Source organism: Protopterus annectens, chromosome 12.part0 (assembly GCF_019279795.1).
Source record: "Protopterus annectens isolate FY-2018-M chromosome 12.part0, PAN1.0, whole genome shotgun sequence".
NCBI lineage: Eukaryota > Metazoa > Chordata > Ceratodontiformes > Protopteridae > Protopterus > Protopterus annectens.
In genome coordinates, this window is record NC_056746.1 from 1,187,458,450 (window position 1) to 1,187,474,890 (window position 16,441).

A 16,441-nucleotide genomic window follows, 5' to 3' on the forward strand; every position below is an offset into this window, starting at 1 on the left:
CCGCATCCAGGCATGACGGCTAATGGCAATGCCAGAACCGGCTGCCCTAGAGGTGCCTTCAGCAGCATGGGCAATCAGCCTCATGGACAAATTAGAAATCAGTTGGAGAGTGGCCATCCTGGAGGAAAACATCTTATGTTCCTCTTCAAACATGGACTCTGGGACCGAGCTAGAGTGTTCCTTGATGAGGTCCCCCTACAGCCTGGTAAAATGGGCTAAATAGTTTAACACTTGTAAGGAAAAAGTGGATGAAGTATAAACCCTCTTGCAAAACCTGTCCAAAGCTTCAGACTCCCTATTAGGGGTATGGACATAGGAGCTCTCCTGAGCTTGCTCCTTTCTGGTGGCTGCTGCAACAATCATGGCATCTACCAGGATCCCTTTAGTCCAATGGGGTTTGTCCAAGGGAGCACTTAAGATTCTCTCAACCCACTTGGGTATGGGGTCTACAGTGTCCAGATCCTTCATGCCTCGGTGGAAACTAACTCGATAAGAGGATCTTCCTTGGGTCTACACCCAGAATGTAGACAGGCTGGTGCCAAAGGCCTCCAAGAGCACTGATTCCTCTGGGTTAGGGCTTTAGGAGGACCATCCACCCTTCTGGCAGAGGATTTCTAGGGATGTCCGCAAAGAAGAAATAGTCTGGTGTACATCTGGGGGACCCCTTCCCTTCCTCAAAATCAGTGTATGTAGTGATGGATTCCTGCAGAGAATCCATGTGTCTACTTTTACACCTCTTCATCCTAGTGACCTCCTCAGTGGGATACTCTGAGGAGGTGTCGGAAGAAAAACAGGGTTCCACAGTGGGAAGAGGTTTAGGGCTTTGCAGCACCAGCTGTCCTGGGGAATGTCTACTCATGGATCCAGAAGGGGGACAGAGACGGCAGTACCCCCATCTGCATCTGCGCCTTCAGAAATTGTCTCATCAGTCTATCTATCTTGGTTTCCAACAAGCTCCTGGTAGACCTGATGGAGGAGGATGTGGAAAGTGGTCTGGACACTGGCTTGGGTGAAGCCTCCTTGGGAGGAGGGCCCTGAGCCGAAAAACCTGGCTCTGAGGATGCAACTGGAGCATGGGCAGCTGAGGGAGTGGATAGCACAATAACCAGATACGAGGGGTTTCAGTGTCTTCCTAGGTAACTCCGAGGAGGAACGCTCGGGGGGGCACTTTCTATATTCCCTGGCTTCCCTGGGCTTTCTAACAGGGGTTTAAGCACCTGAAGTGGATGGTATAGAGGGGGTGAAAGGGGGAAGTAAGCCCTTCAATTCCAACTTATTGCGGCGGTCTGTGAGAGCACGCAGATTAAAACCACCAAACGAACTTACTAGGTGAGCAAGGCCTAGACAGTAAACACACTCCCTGTGGGCATCAGACAAGGGAATCTTATGCCCAAAGAATTGCATTTTTTAAAATCCAAAGCTTTATCAGGTTTTTCAGCATGATAAACAAAAAGATATAAGATTAACAAAAAAAAATGAATGGAAGAAAGGGAGAGAAAGAGAGAAAGACCAGACAAATAGAAGAAACCAGTGAAAATTACTAACTTTAAAACTATAGAGGAGACTTTTTTTTAATAACTATGTCCTAAGAGGAATTAGAAGTGGAAGGAAGGAAAGGAGAAGTGATAAGGACAATGGCAAGGACAATGACAAAGTTGACTTTCAGATGTTAATGCAGGAGGAACGCAATCCCCATGCTTCTTAGCTGAATGGTAAACGAGATCTGAGGTATTCTGAGGGTAAGGAGGCATTATGGGATGGAGAGGAGGAACTCGAGGAAACCAATGCTGTCAAGACCAAAAGGGAGTCACCAGCAAGATTTTGGGACAGTCTTGTTCTATCTTAAACAGGACCCTAGGTATGAGAGAAAGGAGAGGGAAGGCATAAAGAAACATCCCCTTACAAGAAAAAGGCAGGGTGTCCACTTTCTGAGCCAGAGGACATGGAATTCTGGTGCAAAATAGAGGAAGCTATCTGTTCAGGGGGGAGGCAAAAAGATTCACCTGAGGAGTACCCCACTGGTAGACAATATCCCAAAACACATTGCTGTGAAGCATCCATTCATGAGTATGTGTTATGGACATGCTCAGAGAGTCTGCCACTACATTCGGTTCTGAAGGAATATAAACAGCATGAAGAGTTACTTGATACTGGAAAGTCAGATCCCAAACCAGAAGAGCTAGTCTGCACAAAAGGTAAGACGGTGTCCCCCCTTGTTTGTTGATGTACCGCATTACCGTGGTATTGTCTGTAAAGATTTTGATGGGCCCTGGAAGGAATAGAGAATGCAAGGCCTGAAGAGCCAGAAGGAGAGCTCTCATCTCTTTGATACTGATATGGTCCTTCCTCTGAATGAAGGGACCAAAGGCTTTGAACCTTTAGAGAGCTGAAAGAAGCTCCACAAACCACATCTAAGGCATCCAAAAAGAGTTCCTGTGAGGCACTGGGGCTGAAAAGGAAGTCCTGCATTGAGAGAGAGTTGATGAATCCACCACTGAAGCTGTGGCTTAAGGCAAGGAAGAAGAGGAATTGGAAAATCCAAAGGGTGAGAATGTTGAAGACAAGGAACCACTGTAGCTTTCTCATATAAAGCCTGACCAGAGGAAACAAAGAAATGCAGGAAGCCATGTATCCCAGTGCCCTTAAAAACTCCCTGGCCATAGCTGAGACTAGAGGAAGAATGGATTGAAAAAAGGCAATCAGAGTTAAAGCCCTGGGAGGCAGCAGGGATGCCAGCATAGGAATGGTCTGGAGCCTGCACCCAGGCAACATGATCCTTAGGAGGAGTCAGGAAGACGCTCTGGAAATTTACTGTAAACCCTAGACTTTGCAGAAGGTAAATAGCACAGTGAAAGTGATGACATAAGGTCTCTGGAGATGAAGCCTGAACAAGGAGGTCATCCAGGTAAGGAAAGATTTGTATCCCCCCTCATCCTATAAAAAGCAATCACAGGGGCAAAACATTTGGTGAAGACTCTTGGAGCAGTAAAGAGGCCAAAGGGCAAAGCAGAGAACTGAAAATGCAAGGAAGCAACAGCGAAACACAAACATTTCCTGAAATGGGGATGAACAGGAATACGGAGATAGGCATCCTTGAGATCCAGACAGACTAGGAAAGCCTGAGGTAAAAGAAAAAGAAACATGGTTTGAAGGGACAGCATTCGAAAGGATGAAACCTTTAAAAGGGTGTTGAGCTGAGAAAGATCCAAAATGGGTCTCCATGTACCTTCTTTCCTGGGAGCCAGAAGCATTCTGGAATTAAACTCATTCCCCTTTTGACAAGCAGAAACTGCTTGGGTGGTGCTTTGAGAGAAAAATAAAATGAGCTGTACTGTTAAATATTTCTAATTGTATAATTTTCCTACATGCTAATATTCCATTGTTACTGCATTGTGCCTTTTTACAACATATGTGTTGTTTAGATAGTTTTCTGTATTATTTCACTTGCCTTATAAGTAATTGTTTCCTTACAAATTCATGTAATCATTTTCATGTAACTTGGAATTTTTCTCCCCAGGCCTCCACTGAAAATGGGTCTCAAGCCCAGTGGACTTTCCCGGTCCACAAATGTCAATCAATCAATCAATAAATAAATGGCTGTGAAGGACATCTGGAAAAAAGGGCAGCTGTTCCTGAGGAGGTTGAAGAATGCCCAAAAAACTAGGAAGGGCTTGCCATACTATGTAATACCCCAGCAAATGATGGACAGAACCCAATAATCCTGCATTATCCTTAACCAATTATGAAGAGAGACAGAAAAAGACAAAAAGAGATAAAGGAATTTGACTTAAAAGGGAGGGAAGAAGATAGTTAAACAGAACCTGGCTTGTCTGGAAAAGGTGGCTTCTGAGCTATAGGAATCTGAGTAGATTTAGAAGGAGGAGCCCTTCTAGAACCCTTTTTATCTTTGGGAGGAGGGTGAGACTGTTTACGTACAAAGGTAGGCTTGGAAAGATAATGTCTCTAAAGTTTGGGAACAGGGAAACAAAACTATGTTTCAATTCCTGCAAGGCTTTACCCTTCTCTTGCAAGGACTTAAAAAGCTCAGCACCAGCAAAACCAAACAGATCTTTGATGTCAAGAGGAGCTTCCATCAATTTAGCCTTAACATCAGGCAAAGGCTAGAGGTGAAGCCAAGAATAACGTCTTAACACAGAACCAAAGGCAGCAGCTCTAGAAGAAGCATCAGCTGCATCATAACTGCACTTAATAGAATGATGAGAAGAGGATCCCAACAAAGAAAGGGCTGAAAGCCTTCTCCTCAGAGTCAGGAAGATCAGAAATAAACTGAAAATTCTGGGAGAGAAGAGCTAAAACATACCTGGTCATATGGGTCTGGTAGTAACAGCCCTAAAGGCCAGGGTAGCAGCTGTGTACACCTTTTTGCCTAACCTTTCCTACGTCCTTGTCAGACAGCAGTAATTTAGTAAAAGGCAGGAGTTTGGAAGGTTTGTCTGAAGAAATAAGATACAGATGGATCAGCAGAAGGACATCTGTAAAGAAATCATCAAGCACCTTATAAAACCTATCAGGTTTTTTTAGAAGCTAAGGGCTGAGAGTCAGGAGCCTGAGAAGCTGATGAAAAAGTGTCCAACAAGGCAGCAATGACAGGAGGGATAGCAGAAGGCTTAGGAGACACCATCTGGAGGAGGTCATAATACCTGTTCTGGACATCAGAAACCTGGGTAGAGTCCCATTTAAAAAATTCCAACATCCAAGAAAAACTATCCCCAAAGGAAAGCTCTTTAAAGGGAGAATCTGGACTAATGGAGTCCTCCTCCTCAGAACCACATTCTAATAGAGAAGGAATCTGAGAGGAATAAGATAAAGACTCTTCTTCAGAGCCCAAATCCTCATCAGAAGAGTCCTGCTCCCTAGGTCTCTTAAGAGGAATAGAAGACCAAGGGGGGCCAAGAACAGAAACTTCCTGTGAGGGCTTAAAGGCCATAACTGCATTAAATAACCCTTGTGTGAAATCTTGCCACTTACACTGAGAATTCTTAGGAGCAGGGGAAATATGTTTTGTTTTTTGCTTCTTTTTCAAGGGGACATCTGCCCTAAAGAAAGTAAGATGGTTCGGACCCTTGTCTACACTCAATCAAAGTAGTAGGAATCTCTTCCTTGGCAAGAATCTGCAGAACACCCCTCAGTCCGTGAGATATTATCAGCCACGGTTCCCCCTCAATATCTATAACGGATGTCTACAGAGCCTCCGAGGACACGCGAGACACAGGATCCATGCCGGCCTCCAAAATGGTTGCAGCAGAGGTGTCCGATGGAATGACTGGACGATGCTCCAGGCTTTCACCAGCTTCAAAAGAGACGTCTGGGGGAGGTGGTACAGCAACCGAACCTCAGCTAACTTTTTTAGTTGTCTTCTTGGTAAATGACTGACCATTGGACCAGGCCAATTCCACCCTTGCACCTTGCTGCAACAACTTAAACACTGGTTCTCAGGGTAAACTGACAAAGAGGAGAGATTAAGAGTTTTAGGGACCAATCGGCATGATGTATGGTTGAGAGAAGCACCCAAACAAAACAAACACTGCTTGCGATGGTCCTTATAGGGAGTCTGTCACTAACACTGACATTTTCCCTTTCTGGATGACATGTAACGTCACAACAAAAGGAAATAAAATCAAGCTAAGAAGAAAAACACCAAAGGGGCACTTATCTGAAATGGCTTGGTAACCAGCAGATGAAGGTGTGTTCAGACAGATGATCAAAGATGGCATTCAGACTGGCAGAAAGAAGTTCTGAGGTAGGTATGTCCATATGTCACCTTTAAGTCTTGTACTGTGAGTGGGGAGCATACGTATGATGTACAACTTACTAGTAGTCCTAAGCCTTTGGTATACTGATCGGGTATTGGGCTACCCTTGGCAGGGGATCCCTAATGTAAAGAATACTGCAACAGTGACATGGAAGAACATCTTAATGTACTATTGGGTAAAAAGGAAGGATGCAGCATGAACAACCTCTATGTCACTGCCTTGCTTGGGTTTGCACTATGTCCCTCTCTTGCAAATGACTTCATTTTCTATACTTTCCATTGTGAAGAAGCAACAGTGCCACTGAATGCTGTGAAAAGCTGAGGACAAGAAGCAAATGATAACTCCAAGATCACACCAAATTCATCAAATACATCCTACACTATTATTGCTAACTGATATGCACATTTACATAGCCTTACTTGCATTCTCTAAGTATTCTAGCAACAATCTGACATATACAGCAAACTTTCACATCACAATTCATTGACTCATAGGTAAGTAGTAGGCTAACTGCCTTTGCAGGCCATTTTAAGCACAGTCAATTTCCCTTCAAAGGTGAGAATCAAATCCTGTACTTTGTATGTGAGAGGTAAACACCTTAACCATTATGCCAGCCCCAAATCCCCAAATAAACATCACATTTTTCTCTCTCTCTCTTTAGCACAATCGAGATGAGTGTCTAAATGTACACCCTTCATCTTTCATTGGCTGTGAATCGCACCCTCGGTCAACTGCTTGAAAGGCAGCTATGTTCACCACTATACCACCAATGCTGTATGAATGAATCATAGCATGCAATACACAAGGTGGTAATATAAGCCTCAAGTAAACTTGCTGCAGTAATAACGGAAAAATAATACAATGCATTTTATTTTTCAAAACTATAAACTGCTGTTAAACCAGACGAAAAAAGGCAATACTAAACAAGGCTTTTTAAATGTTGGCAGGCATACTTCAGTACGATCACCCAAAAAGCATTATACAATAAAAGTAAAAATTAAAACAAAATAAATACATTTCAAAAATAAGCAACACTATGAGCTAATTTATGAGTTAATTAAAGCAACAACACATTTCAAGCTCGGTGAGATTTCAGCAGTCACAAAAAAAGTTTGAGTACCCTCATTTACAGTAGCTTAAAGTTCAAAATATAGCTCAAGAAAGGACACTGCCTCACTACAAATTCTATTTATAGCAATCCTAAAACAAAAGAAACAAACAAAAAACAGCTTTGCTGTCTTAATACAGCAGGGGAATTCAAGAATGCATGGGAAAGGTACACAGAAACAAGAAACTGATACTGAAAATAAAGCAGACAAGATTAAAGACAAGATTAAAGCATTATGTGGGAAGGTCACCTGGATATCATTTTCTGTTAACTACTTCCAGCGACATTTCTACATTTAAACATATTTTACACAAACTTACTTTGTAACACAGAAATATAATGCCCGACATCAAGGCTTGGCATAATTTAATGGGCCGGGGAGATGACTTTGCCTCTATGATGCCTAGGCCTGCCTAGCAGTATGCAATATAAGACTACGAGTAGGCCACATCAAAGAGGGTGGGGGATCTATTTTATTTAACTTGGCTGGTGGTATGAAAGCCATTCATGTATCTGTATCATGCATAATGATGCAATGTTAATCACACAGTGTGGGTACTTTTATACACCATTTTTATTTTTGACAACTGCGTGAGCTAGCTGGCATTGCCAAAGACAGCAGTTAATGCATGTTATACCATGGTATGTGCACTCCAGAGAAGAAAATAACAGTATTAATTTTGTCATAATCTAACACAGTTCACACACACATAATAAAATGCTCTGCACACCCTCCTGCAGAATCAGAACACAGCTAAATTAATTAAATAGCATCATACTTACAAACTGTAAGCCAGTGATTCCATTGGATATGCAGAGAGACAGGTAATTAGGACATCCCGACATTAAAAAAGAAAAAAGAAAAAATATACATACTTTTTAAATACAGTAGATAATCATGGGCATGCATACACTGAAAAACACTTCTACATCAGAATCCACATTACAGAAGCAGTCTTTCTTCTACTAGTGCTTTAAGTCATATTTATATCCACCTGAAAATTTTCTAGCATAACTGAGCATATTTTAAATCAGGTATCATGAAATTTTACAAGCAGAAAGAAACCTTTATCTGAATAAAGCAACATTGCATTTTGCCTTCAAGCATTTCAAGGCACGTATAAATGAATGAAATTACATCCTTTTTTGTTTTGTTTTTTCTTTTTCTTATTTTCAGTTGTGCCCAACTTATTTACTAATTTCCAGAACAAAATAAGACTGGATCTTAGAACTACCAAGAAAAATCAGCTTCGCCTTAATGCAGATTGTTGAATAAGGAAAAGCAGTTTCATGACTGGACAGAAATGGTGATATATTTCATATCTACAACCCTTCAGATATAATTTTACTCAGTCCAGCTGCTGGACTCCAAACTGATTCATAATGAAATTTACTGAAGAAAATATCCACACTTTTCTGAAAAGGTATAATCACGATGAACGGCAGTGATGTAGTACTATCTTGTACAGGTTACTTATCAAACAATACATCTGTGACCTGAGTAATCTGCAATGCCCATCACATGACAGTGTTATGTGCCACAGATTTGGAGCTCCTGCATTTGACAAAATAATGAGAAACTGATAATGGAGATTCAGCTAATCTAACCAAAAGTAAAGGGACAACTTTCTTAAACTTTCTCTTTATCGTCTACATACTTGTCTGTAATCACATCCTTTAAGACTTTTGCAACAACATCTGCTCTGTGGGAGACTTTTACTGTAATTTTGAGTAGTAGTCTGCCTTTGTAGCAATATCTCTGCAGCCGTTTTGACTGTGAAATGTGTGTATGTCTGTCTCTAGTGTGATGCTTTTGTAGTCTGGATGCTCAAAAAATAAATTTCCACCACCTATCCTGAGATGTCAACTAGTTTAGTCAACCTTTTCATTGGTAGCAGAAAATGGTTTTCAACTATAGAATCCCACGTGACTGATTAAAATTAGTCCTATGAAAGCTGGAAAAATTAGGTTATGATATGGATTACAGTTATTGAGCTGATAAATGACAGCATGCCCTCACAGCTGTACTGCAGCTTACAGGCAAAACAACATACACAGCAATGGATACAGCAAGGACTTAAAATTAAATGCACTTGTGTCCTCTAATAATTGGACACATTCATGACAGAGGAAAATATAGTACTTATGAGGCATACTTTTGATTAGATTATCAAACAAAAGTGCAGTTTCCATGTCAGATTGCATAACTAATTTTGAGCAAAGATATAGTTAGATGCATAAACATATAGTACTCTCAGGTGAAGTTCTGCCTTTAAGTTGTCAGATACTGCATGCTTACATGTAAAGTATAGAAAATTAGCATTAACAGCATGTACTGAACTTACTTTTGCCTCACTGAAGATAGCCCTAAAGCACATTTTTGGAGATGAGGCAACAGACACTGTAGCATTAGACACTGTAGTGGGCATCAACTAAGTCCAGACACAGCACATTTCACATAGAAGAATTTAGAAAAATAAGTTGGGTGGGTAAATTTGCTCATGGGACTAACACCATCACTGGGTACAAATGCACTGGAGATGTACAACAGGAAATCCAAAAGTATTGTTTGTCAGAGCACCTATTGCTGGGATAAAGACTGTCCAACTAGACATGAGCAAGTTAAAATAATGGCGGAAGGCAAATATCTTAAGATATTTTAAGAATGTAACATGACTATTTGACAAAAAGCCAGTGGAAAACATAGTGAAAATGTCTGCACATTTTAACAGAACTTCAAGGCCTAGGAATGGAAATGTAGTGAGGTTCACCAAGTCACCAATAGAATAAAAATACAAACAAAAATAGCCCAAATTACGTGTAATACTGAACCAGAAGTAGTTCCAGTTGCAATATCTTTGAGTAACATGTCCCTAGAAATGGCAGAAACAGTTCTGGACACAAAAAATGATGAAGCAGTAAAGTTTAAACAACTGTGGACACAAAAATGATGAATTAGTGAAGTTCAAACGATCAGAGCCCCTTAAATTCACTAGCTTTGGACATTACTGTGTCAGCACTCTAGATAAGCATCTGAAGAGCACTGTGAGAATTAGGTCCTTACATTTCAAAGAATATACCAGTAACAGGAGGGTGGCGGTGGTGTTGCAGCAGTTGGCGTTGTCAGCTCACAGCAAGAGGTTCTCCGGTTCAATTCTCAGCTGGGGTGCCTTCTGTGCAGAGTCTGCATGTCCTCCCTGAGGTCACGTGGATTTCCTCTGGGTGCCCACATTCCAAAGATATGCAGTAGGTGGACTGGACACACTAAATTGGACGTACATTAGAGTGTATGTGCGAGTGATTGGTGAGAATAAACTACCGTGGCAGGGCTAGCCACCAGGCGGTACAAACCTTGGCTCAAGATGATTGTCACTGTGGAAGTGACACCCTGACCCCATGTACAAAATGGGAAAAAGGGGTTGAGGATGGATGGATGACAGTAGCAGGAGCAGACAATTTTACAGAAAATGAGTCTTCAGTTTGGACATGCTTCTGTGGACAGATTGCAAAAACTGCTTTGTAGTTTAAGGTATGAATGCGTTGACTGTTATTATTACCCAGAAACAGAATGTTGACAATTGTGAGGTCTGCTTAAAGAACAGCAGCATAAACCTAAACCTTTGTAAAAGTGAATATTTCGTCTGGTGTTTTGTTACTGTGTTTTTGAAGTACTTACAGTGTTTTGTTGACACAAGTCAGTGAGTTGGGGAAAGAAGATTAACAAAGACTCTAATTCTACCTAAACTATTTAAAACTGTGAATGCAACACACCCATACCGTCTCAGCCTACGTAACCCCTATTTATCACAGGGGTCAGATTTTTCACACAAACACTGAACTACAGTTGTTACTTTGAAAAGAACAACTAATTCAGTCACATTTTCAAGCTCATCATTCAAATATTCCTTAAAAAGCTGTATCAGAAATGACCACTAATGAAAATCAAAGAAAGCAAAGTAATTAAAAATGTAGATTGATGCTGACAGTCAAAGGTAGGCAGTCACAGTACTGCTGTAAGCTGATGAGAAAGAAAAACATGGTAAATGATTCTCTCATCATGGGGGTTGCTCTCTCTATGCCTCTAAAATGACATCAGGAAGGCAAAAGCATTGACAGTAAAACAAAATCATGCTACCCATGGCAAACCCCTTTCACGTCATCTTCAAGTAAAACAAAACAGAAAATAATGACCATTTGCACTGACAAAGAAACAGAGACATTAGTAATACAGAAAAGTTCAAAATATGCTGAAAAACATGCTTTTTTCAGTTTTTGGGTGTGTTTCTCCTTTAAGTTAAAATGACTTAACAGTTTGAAAATGATGTAATCCCATATATGGCAGGGAACTCTGAAGTTGAAAATGCAACCATTGTGGCACACAGTCCTTGAATGGACTCCTGCAAAGACACAATTATACACTAAAAGAAATAACTTGAAAAGTAACAGTTAGTGTTAGATATGACTAGCAAACAGCATTTTTGACTGTTAAGTCTGATGGCAAAAAATACCATGATGGATGTCTATTGCTAAAGTCTTTCTTATTCTTGTGAATGTAGAAACTCATATCTCTCATCTGTTTTGACTGGTACATTGCTTGCTCTAAAAGGGACTACAAGGAACATGGCAATGAGGGAACATGTTTCAACATCCCATGCAGCAAGGAGATCATTTGCTGAAAAAGAACATTCATACATTATTCAAAAAGCAAAGAAAAAAATGGACAAACCATAGGATTTGTGGCCGGAGAAAAGGGGGGTGCAACATGTACCTTGGCTCTAGATAACTGTCACTGCTGAAGTAACACCCCCAACCCCATGTGCAAAGATGGGGAAAAGGGGATGTGGAAGGATGGCTATAGATGACATTTTAGGAAAGGCTGGCAAAGCTACACTGAAGATTCATGAAATGGTAAGGCAGGAACAGAAGGGTTTGTTGGCGAGTCATGTACTAAAGATATTTGAAACCCAGCAGATACTGATCAGATACAGCCCTTTGATTCAAATACGGAATTTTATGTTCTCATGACTGAGGACATATCATCAGAATCAGTAAAAAAGAATGACATATACAGATCCGGAAGGATTATGCTGACAAAAAAAGTTGATAATGATTGATCAAAAATCTACTTCTACTAAATGGATTCATACTCAAAGAAACTCCCAAATGAACAACACCCAAGGCATGTATTGTGGTTTCATGGTTTGAAACATTTTGCAGAGGCAAACTTCCAAAAGACTCACCATCTGCATCAGAATCTTTTCATCTCTTTTTTGGCCAAAATTTGCCAAAAGAGGCAGAAAGATAATTTTATGGATAAAAGTCAACATGGTTTCCCCATTCCTAAAGCAGGGTGTATGGGACAATTCTGGAAACTCAAAATGTTTGGCTTAGCATGGTAAAGGCATCACTTTACCAGTTTAACAAAGTAAAATACGTCATTGTTAAACCAAGAGAGAAAATGTCACATTGACCCTGCTGTGTTCTACTGGTTAGAGGAAAAATAGCATCGCTGGACTACCTGCCTGCTACCTGGATGACTTTGTATGGGGTGGCTCACAACGTTTTGCCACTTTAGTACCTGTTTGAAAGCTACCCTTCAAGTTGTCCATGAGCAGCACGACCAGTTTTGTTACACAGGACTGGAACTAGCTACAACTGATGAATGATGTTGGCACACACAGACAGCTACATAACACTCTTCATGCTACTGACATGGAATCATCAAGGACAGTGCAGCAGGGCACTTCCCTTACCTCAGGTAAGATGGACTTACATAAATTCAAAATAGGACAAATTCTCTGGGTTTCCAGGCAAAGCAGAGAACATGCAGTCTTTGATTCTGTTTGGTATCTAGCATAACACTCCAATTTGTTTTACAGACTACTTATAAAGCAAACAAGACTGTTTTAAAAATTCAACTGTAGGGGAAGAATCCGTAAAATTAGTTGTCAGAGATGCTTCATATAGAAATCTACCTGATGGTGGTAGCAGATACTGGTCCAAAGGGATAAACCATCTCAGAACCAAATAACTCATTCTAAAGCTGTGAAATAATAAAGATGAAGGTCAATGAATCTGATACTGGTACCAGAGCTCTTGAAAACATTTTAAGGGACAGCAGAATAAATAGCTTGCTTTTATAGCTCACACTAAAAGCATTATGAGGATGGATACTCAGAAAGAGGTTGAACAGTATATAGGCATCCATGAAAGCTCAAGAAAAAGCCAAGGGATGGATTTTGCAAAGTATGAAATGATGCATTAAGAATGCATGAACTCGTGTAGCAAGCAAATGGAGGAAGAGTGAGGCCTTGAAAATAACACAGGAAGTAAATGTGAGGATTACAACACAAAATGAAACATTTCTGGGTATAGGCTAAAAGAACAGTGTGATATAACAGCTGAGCCATCTCCGGTTAGAACTCTAAGATGGTGTTCCATCACATTATTTACATAAGCAATAGCACTTTGATTGCTGTTCTATACCCTGTAAAGGCAATATGAAGTCTACACATTGCACAGAACAATAATTAAAAGCAATGCAACTTTTCAAGAAAGACCTGAAGGACAGAAAGAGGAAATTCAACAACCCTAACAGCATGTTGCGTGCAAATGTGTAAACAGAATTGTGAATGCGGATTTTCTCTGCTAAAAGGGATGGAATAATGGTTATTTGAAGTGTTTACCTCAGAAACACAAGGTGCAGAGTTTGATTCTCATCTTTGAAGGCAAACTGGCTAGGCTTACAATGGCTTAAGGGCAGTTAGCCAAGTACTTGCCTATAAACTTATCAACTATTGAGATACTGTGCCAAAGTAATAGTTTAAGGTTGGAGGTTGGTATAACAGTTAAAATGTGTACCTCACAGACACAAAGTACATGGTCTGATTCTCACCCTTTAAAGGGAAGTTGGCTAAGCTTAAAATGGCTCTCAAGGGCAACTAGCCTAGTACGTGGTTATGAACCTATGAAACAGTGTCAGTTAAATACAGCCAGCTATACTGTTTTACTGTCAGCCTGTCACCTTACACATTTTTTCTGAGAAGAGGCACCATAACTAAGATTAAATAAAACACAGAAATTCGTTAAATAATAAGAATGTGCATTATCACCATGCATTTTACTGTCAGCTTGTCACCTTACACCATGCAGCATACAAGGATACTGTACAACACAGATATATGAAAAATGTTTTTCTTCCCCTGAGAGTGATGAATGTCCTAACACAAGCTAGAAGAAATGAAAACTGGAACAGTACAAAGGAAACTTGGGTAGAGATTTATGCCATAGGCATTGCATTACCAAGAATGAAGAGATAAAACAGAACCAGAGTACAGTCTTTTGGGAGAAGATTCAGAGCATTTAAAAGGGAGATGCAGTCCATGGATTACAATCACTTTGCCAGCACAGGGAGTGGTTTACCTGACAAAAGCACTTAACTATTGAATCTTTTCAAAAAGATGTTATTGGTTCCTTTGGGTGACTGCTAGTTTACCTCCAGTGTGGTTTCCATTTTGTTACCATTTCAGTTACTGTCTGAACTATAAATAATTGATTTTATTACTGCTCAACATCTGTGTTGTTTGGCTTCTGCTACATGCCTACAATAAACTGCATTACTAGCTGAGTTAAGTACAAACCTGCAGTGTTAAAAGACTGTACTGCATTTTATTTTATTTGTCTGTGTATTTGTTTCACTGGTCTGTGTATCTCTGTAGTTATTTATTTTTCTATTTAATTGTTTCATAGAATACTGTTGTCTCTCTCTGTCTCTGCAGTTAGTGGGGGCTATTGTGTTTCACGTCATTGATATTCAGTGTTAAACCCTTAGCCTAGAGGATTTCTCTGTATTTATAAGTCTTAGTCACATATATTTGAATTTATTACTGCTCAGTATCTCTGCTGTCTGGCTTCTGTTACATACCTACAATCAACTGCATTACTAGTTAAGTACAAACTTGCAGTATTAAAGATTGTACTGCATTTTATTTTATTTTTCTGTGTATTTACTTGTTTCATTGGTCTGCGTCTCTCTATAGTTATTTATGTTTCTATTTAATTGTTTCAGAGAATACTGTGGTCTCTCCCTGCCTCTTCAGTTAGTTTCCCACCTGCCCTCCTTGTTCTTCCTCTGGTATTAATCTTGGTGGCTTTGGAATTGCCCACCCCTCCTGTAAATTTGTGTTTGAACACTCCTCCTGGGTCTACCTCATTTACTCACTCAACCGAGTACAGTGAGATCATATTTTGACTTCAGACACTCCTACCAGTCCCATCTGTTCAGCTCTATCCCAGCTCTATTCCAGTCTAGTGTCACTTGCTCATTCTACCAAATACAGAGAAAACATTTGTGAAGGGCAAGCCACTTAAGGTCCTTAATTTTGAATTATCTTCTGTTTCTCCTTTCTCCCTTTCCACATTCCAAATTAAAAAAAAAAGCTCTAAGCTTGTTTCCTGCCTTTCCTGTAAACAGTTTAGTCCAGATATAGATTTGCTGTTTCTAGGACTGTTTGTAAGCTTCTGAGACCCACAAGCCTTTCTGTGTTGGAGGGAAGCCTTCTAGCTTATCAGTGGGAGTGGTAAGCACTAAGTAGCCTATCTACCACAAAAGTGTTTCTGGCCCAGAAATTGTAGTTTATTGGCCATTTGGCAGTTTTTCCATCTCTTTCAACTTTCTGGTTTAAAAGCCCGCATTTGCTCTTGTTTCCCACCTTTCCTGTAACTAGTCTAGTCCAGATACAGATTTGCTGTATCCAGGACTGTTTGTAAGCTTCTGAGCCCCACAAGCCTTTCTGCGTTGGAGGGAAGCATTCTAGCTTATCAGTGGGAGTGGTAAGCACTAGGTAGTCTATCTACCACAAGATCCAGGTACAGATTCTTAGTTTTAGCACTTGAATTTGCTTACTTGTGCTCAGCACTTGTTCAGAACTTGTTATTAACACTAAATAAGTTACAAATTACTACAGCACTCAACCTTCCTCTTTACCTAGAGGAAAACAGTTTTTGTACCTTCCTCACTTGCTTAGAGAAAAACAGCTCTTATACTCAATTTCTTCACTTGTCTAGAGGAAAGCTGTTTTTATTCAGGCATGTCCAAAGGTCAGCTCCCACTGTTCTCTCCTGTGTATCTGATGAATCTGGGCATCTTGAGGCAATGTAGCACTTGCCTCATGTACACAGACAACCCTCTTCTCCTACCATCCAACACCACAACCTCTGAGAGATGCACTTATCTTGTCAAACTGGAGGTAAAGCTCTCTCCATCCAAGACTGAACTTGACAGTCAAGGGGAGAAGGTAAACATTTGCACAACACCACACTCATCACATAGTCCCATTAAACCTAGACCATCAAAATCCATACATAGAAACACAAAAACATTTGCAAACGCTCTCAATAATAATCTACTCAAGCAACAGAGACCTCCAAAGCAGAAATGCAAGCAATCTCCACCTTCCACCACAACCCAAATGACACACAGCCCACAGACAGTGTGCAAATAAACCACAGCCCATAGGGCAAACCAACGTACACAACACACTAGTCATAGGTGACTCTA

The 16,441-nt window shown here is 40.4% G+C and overlaps 1 protein-coding gene across 4 annotated transcripts in view; it reads right to left on the minus strand.

Annotated features, from left to right (window-relative positions):
* Window positions 1-16,441, minus strand: part of LOC122817080 (ankyrin repeat domain-containing protein SOWAHC-like) — an 877,444-nt gene that overhangs the window by 389,510 nt on the left and 471,493 nt on the right. For all 4 annotated transcript variants that reach the window (XM_044090234.1, XM_044090232.1, XM_044090233.1 and 1 more), the window contains exon 8: window positions 11,025-11,030. In XM_044090234.1, the coding sequence (XP_043946169.1) occupies window positions 11,025-11,030 (6 nt within the window). The remainder of the gene's footprint in view (window positions 1-11,024; window positions 11,031-16,441) is intronic.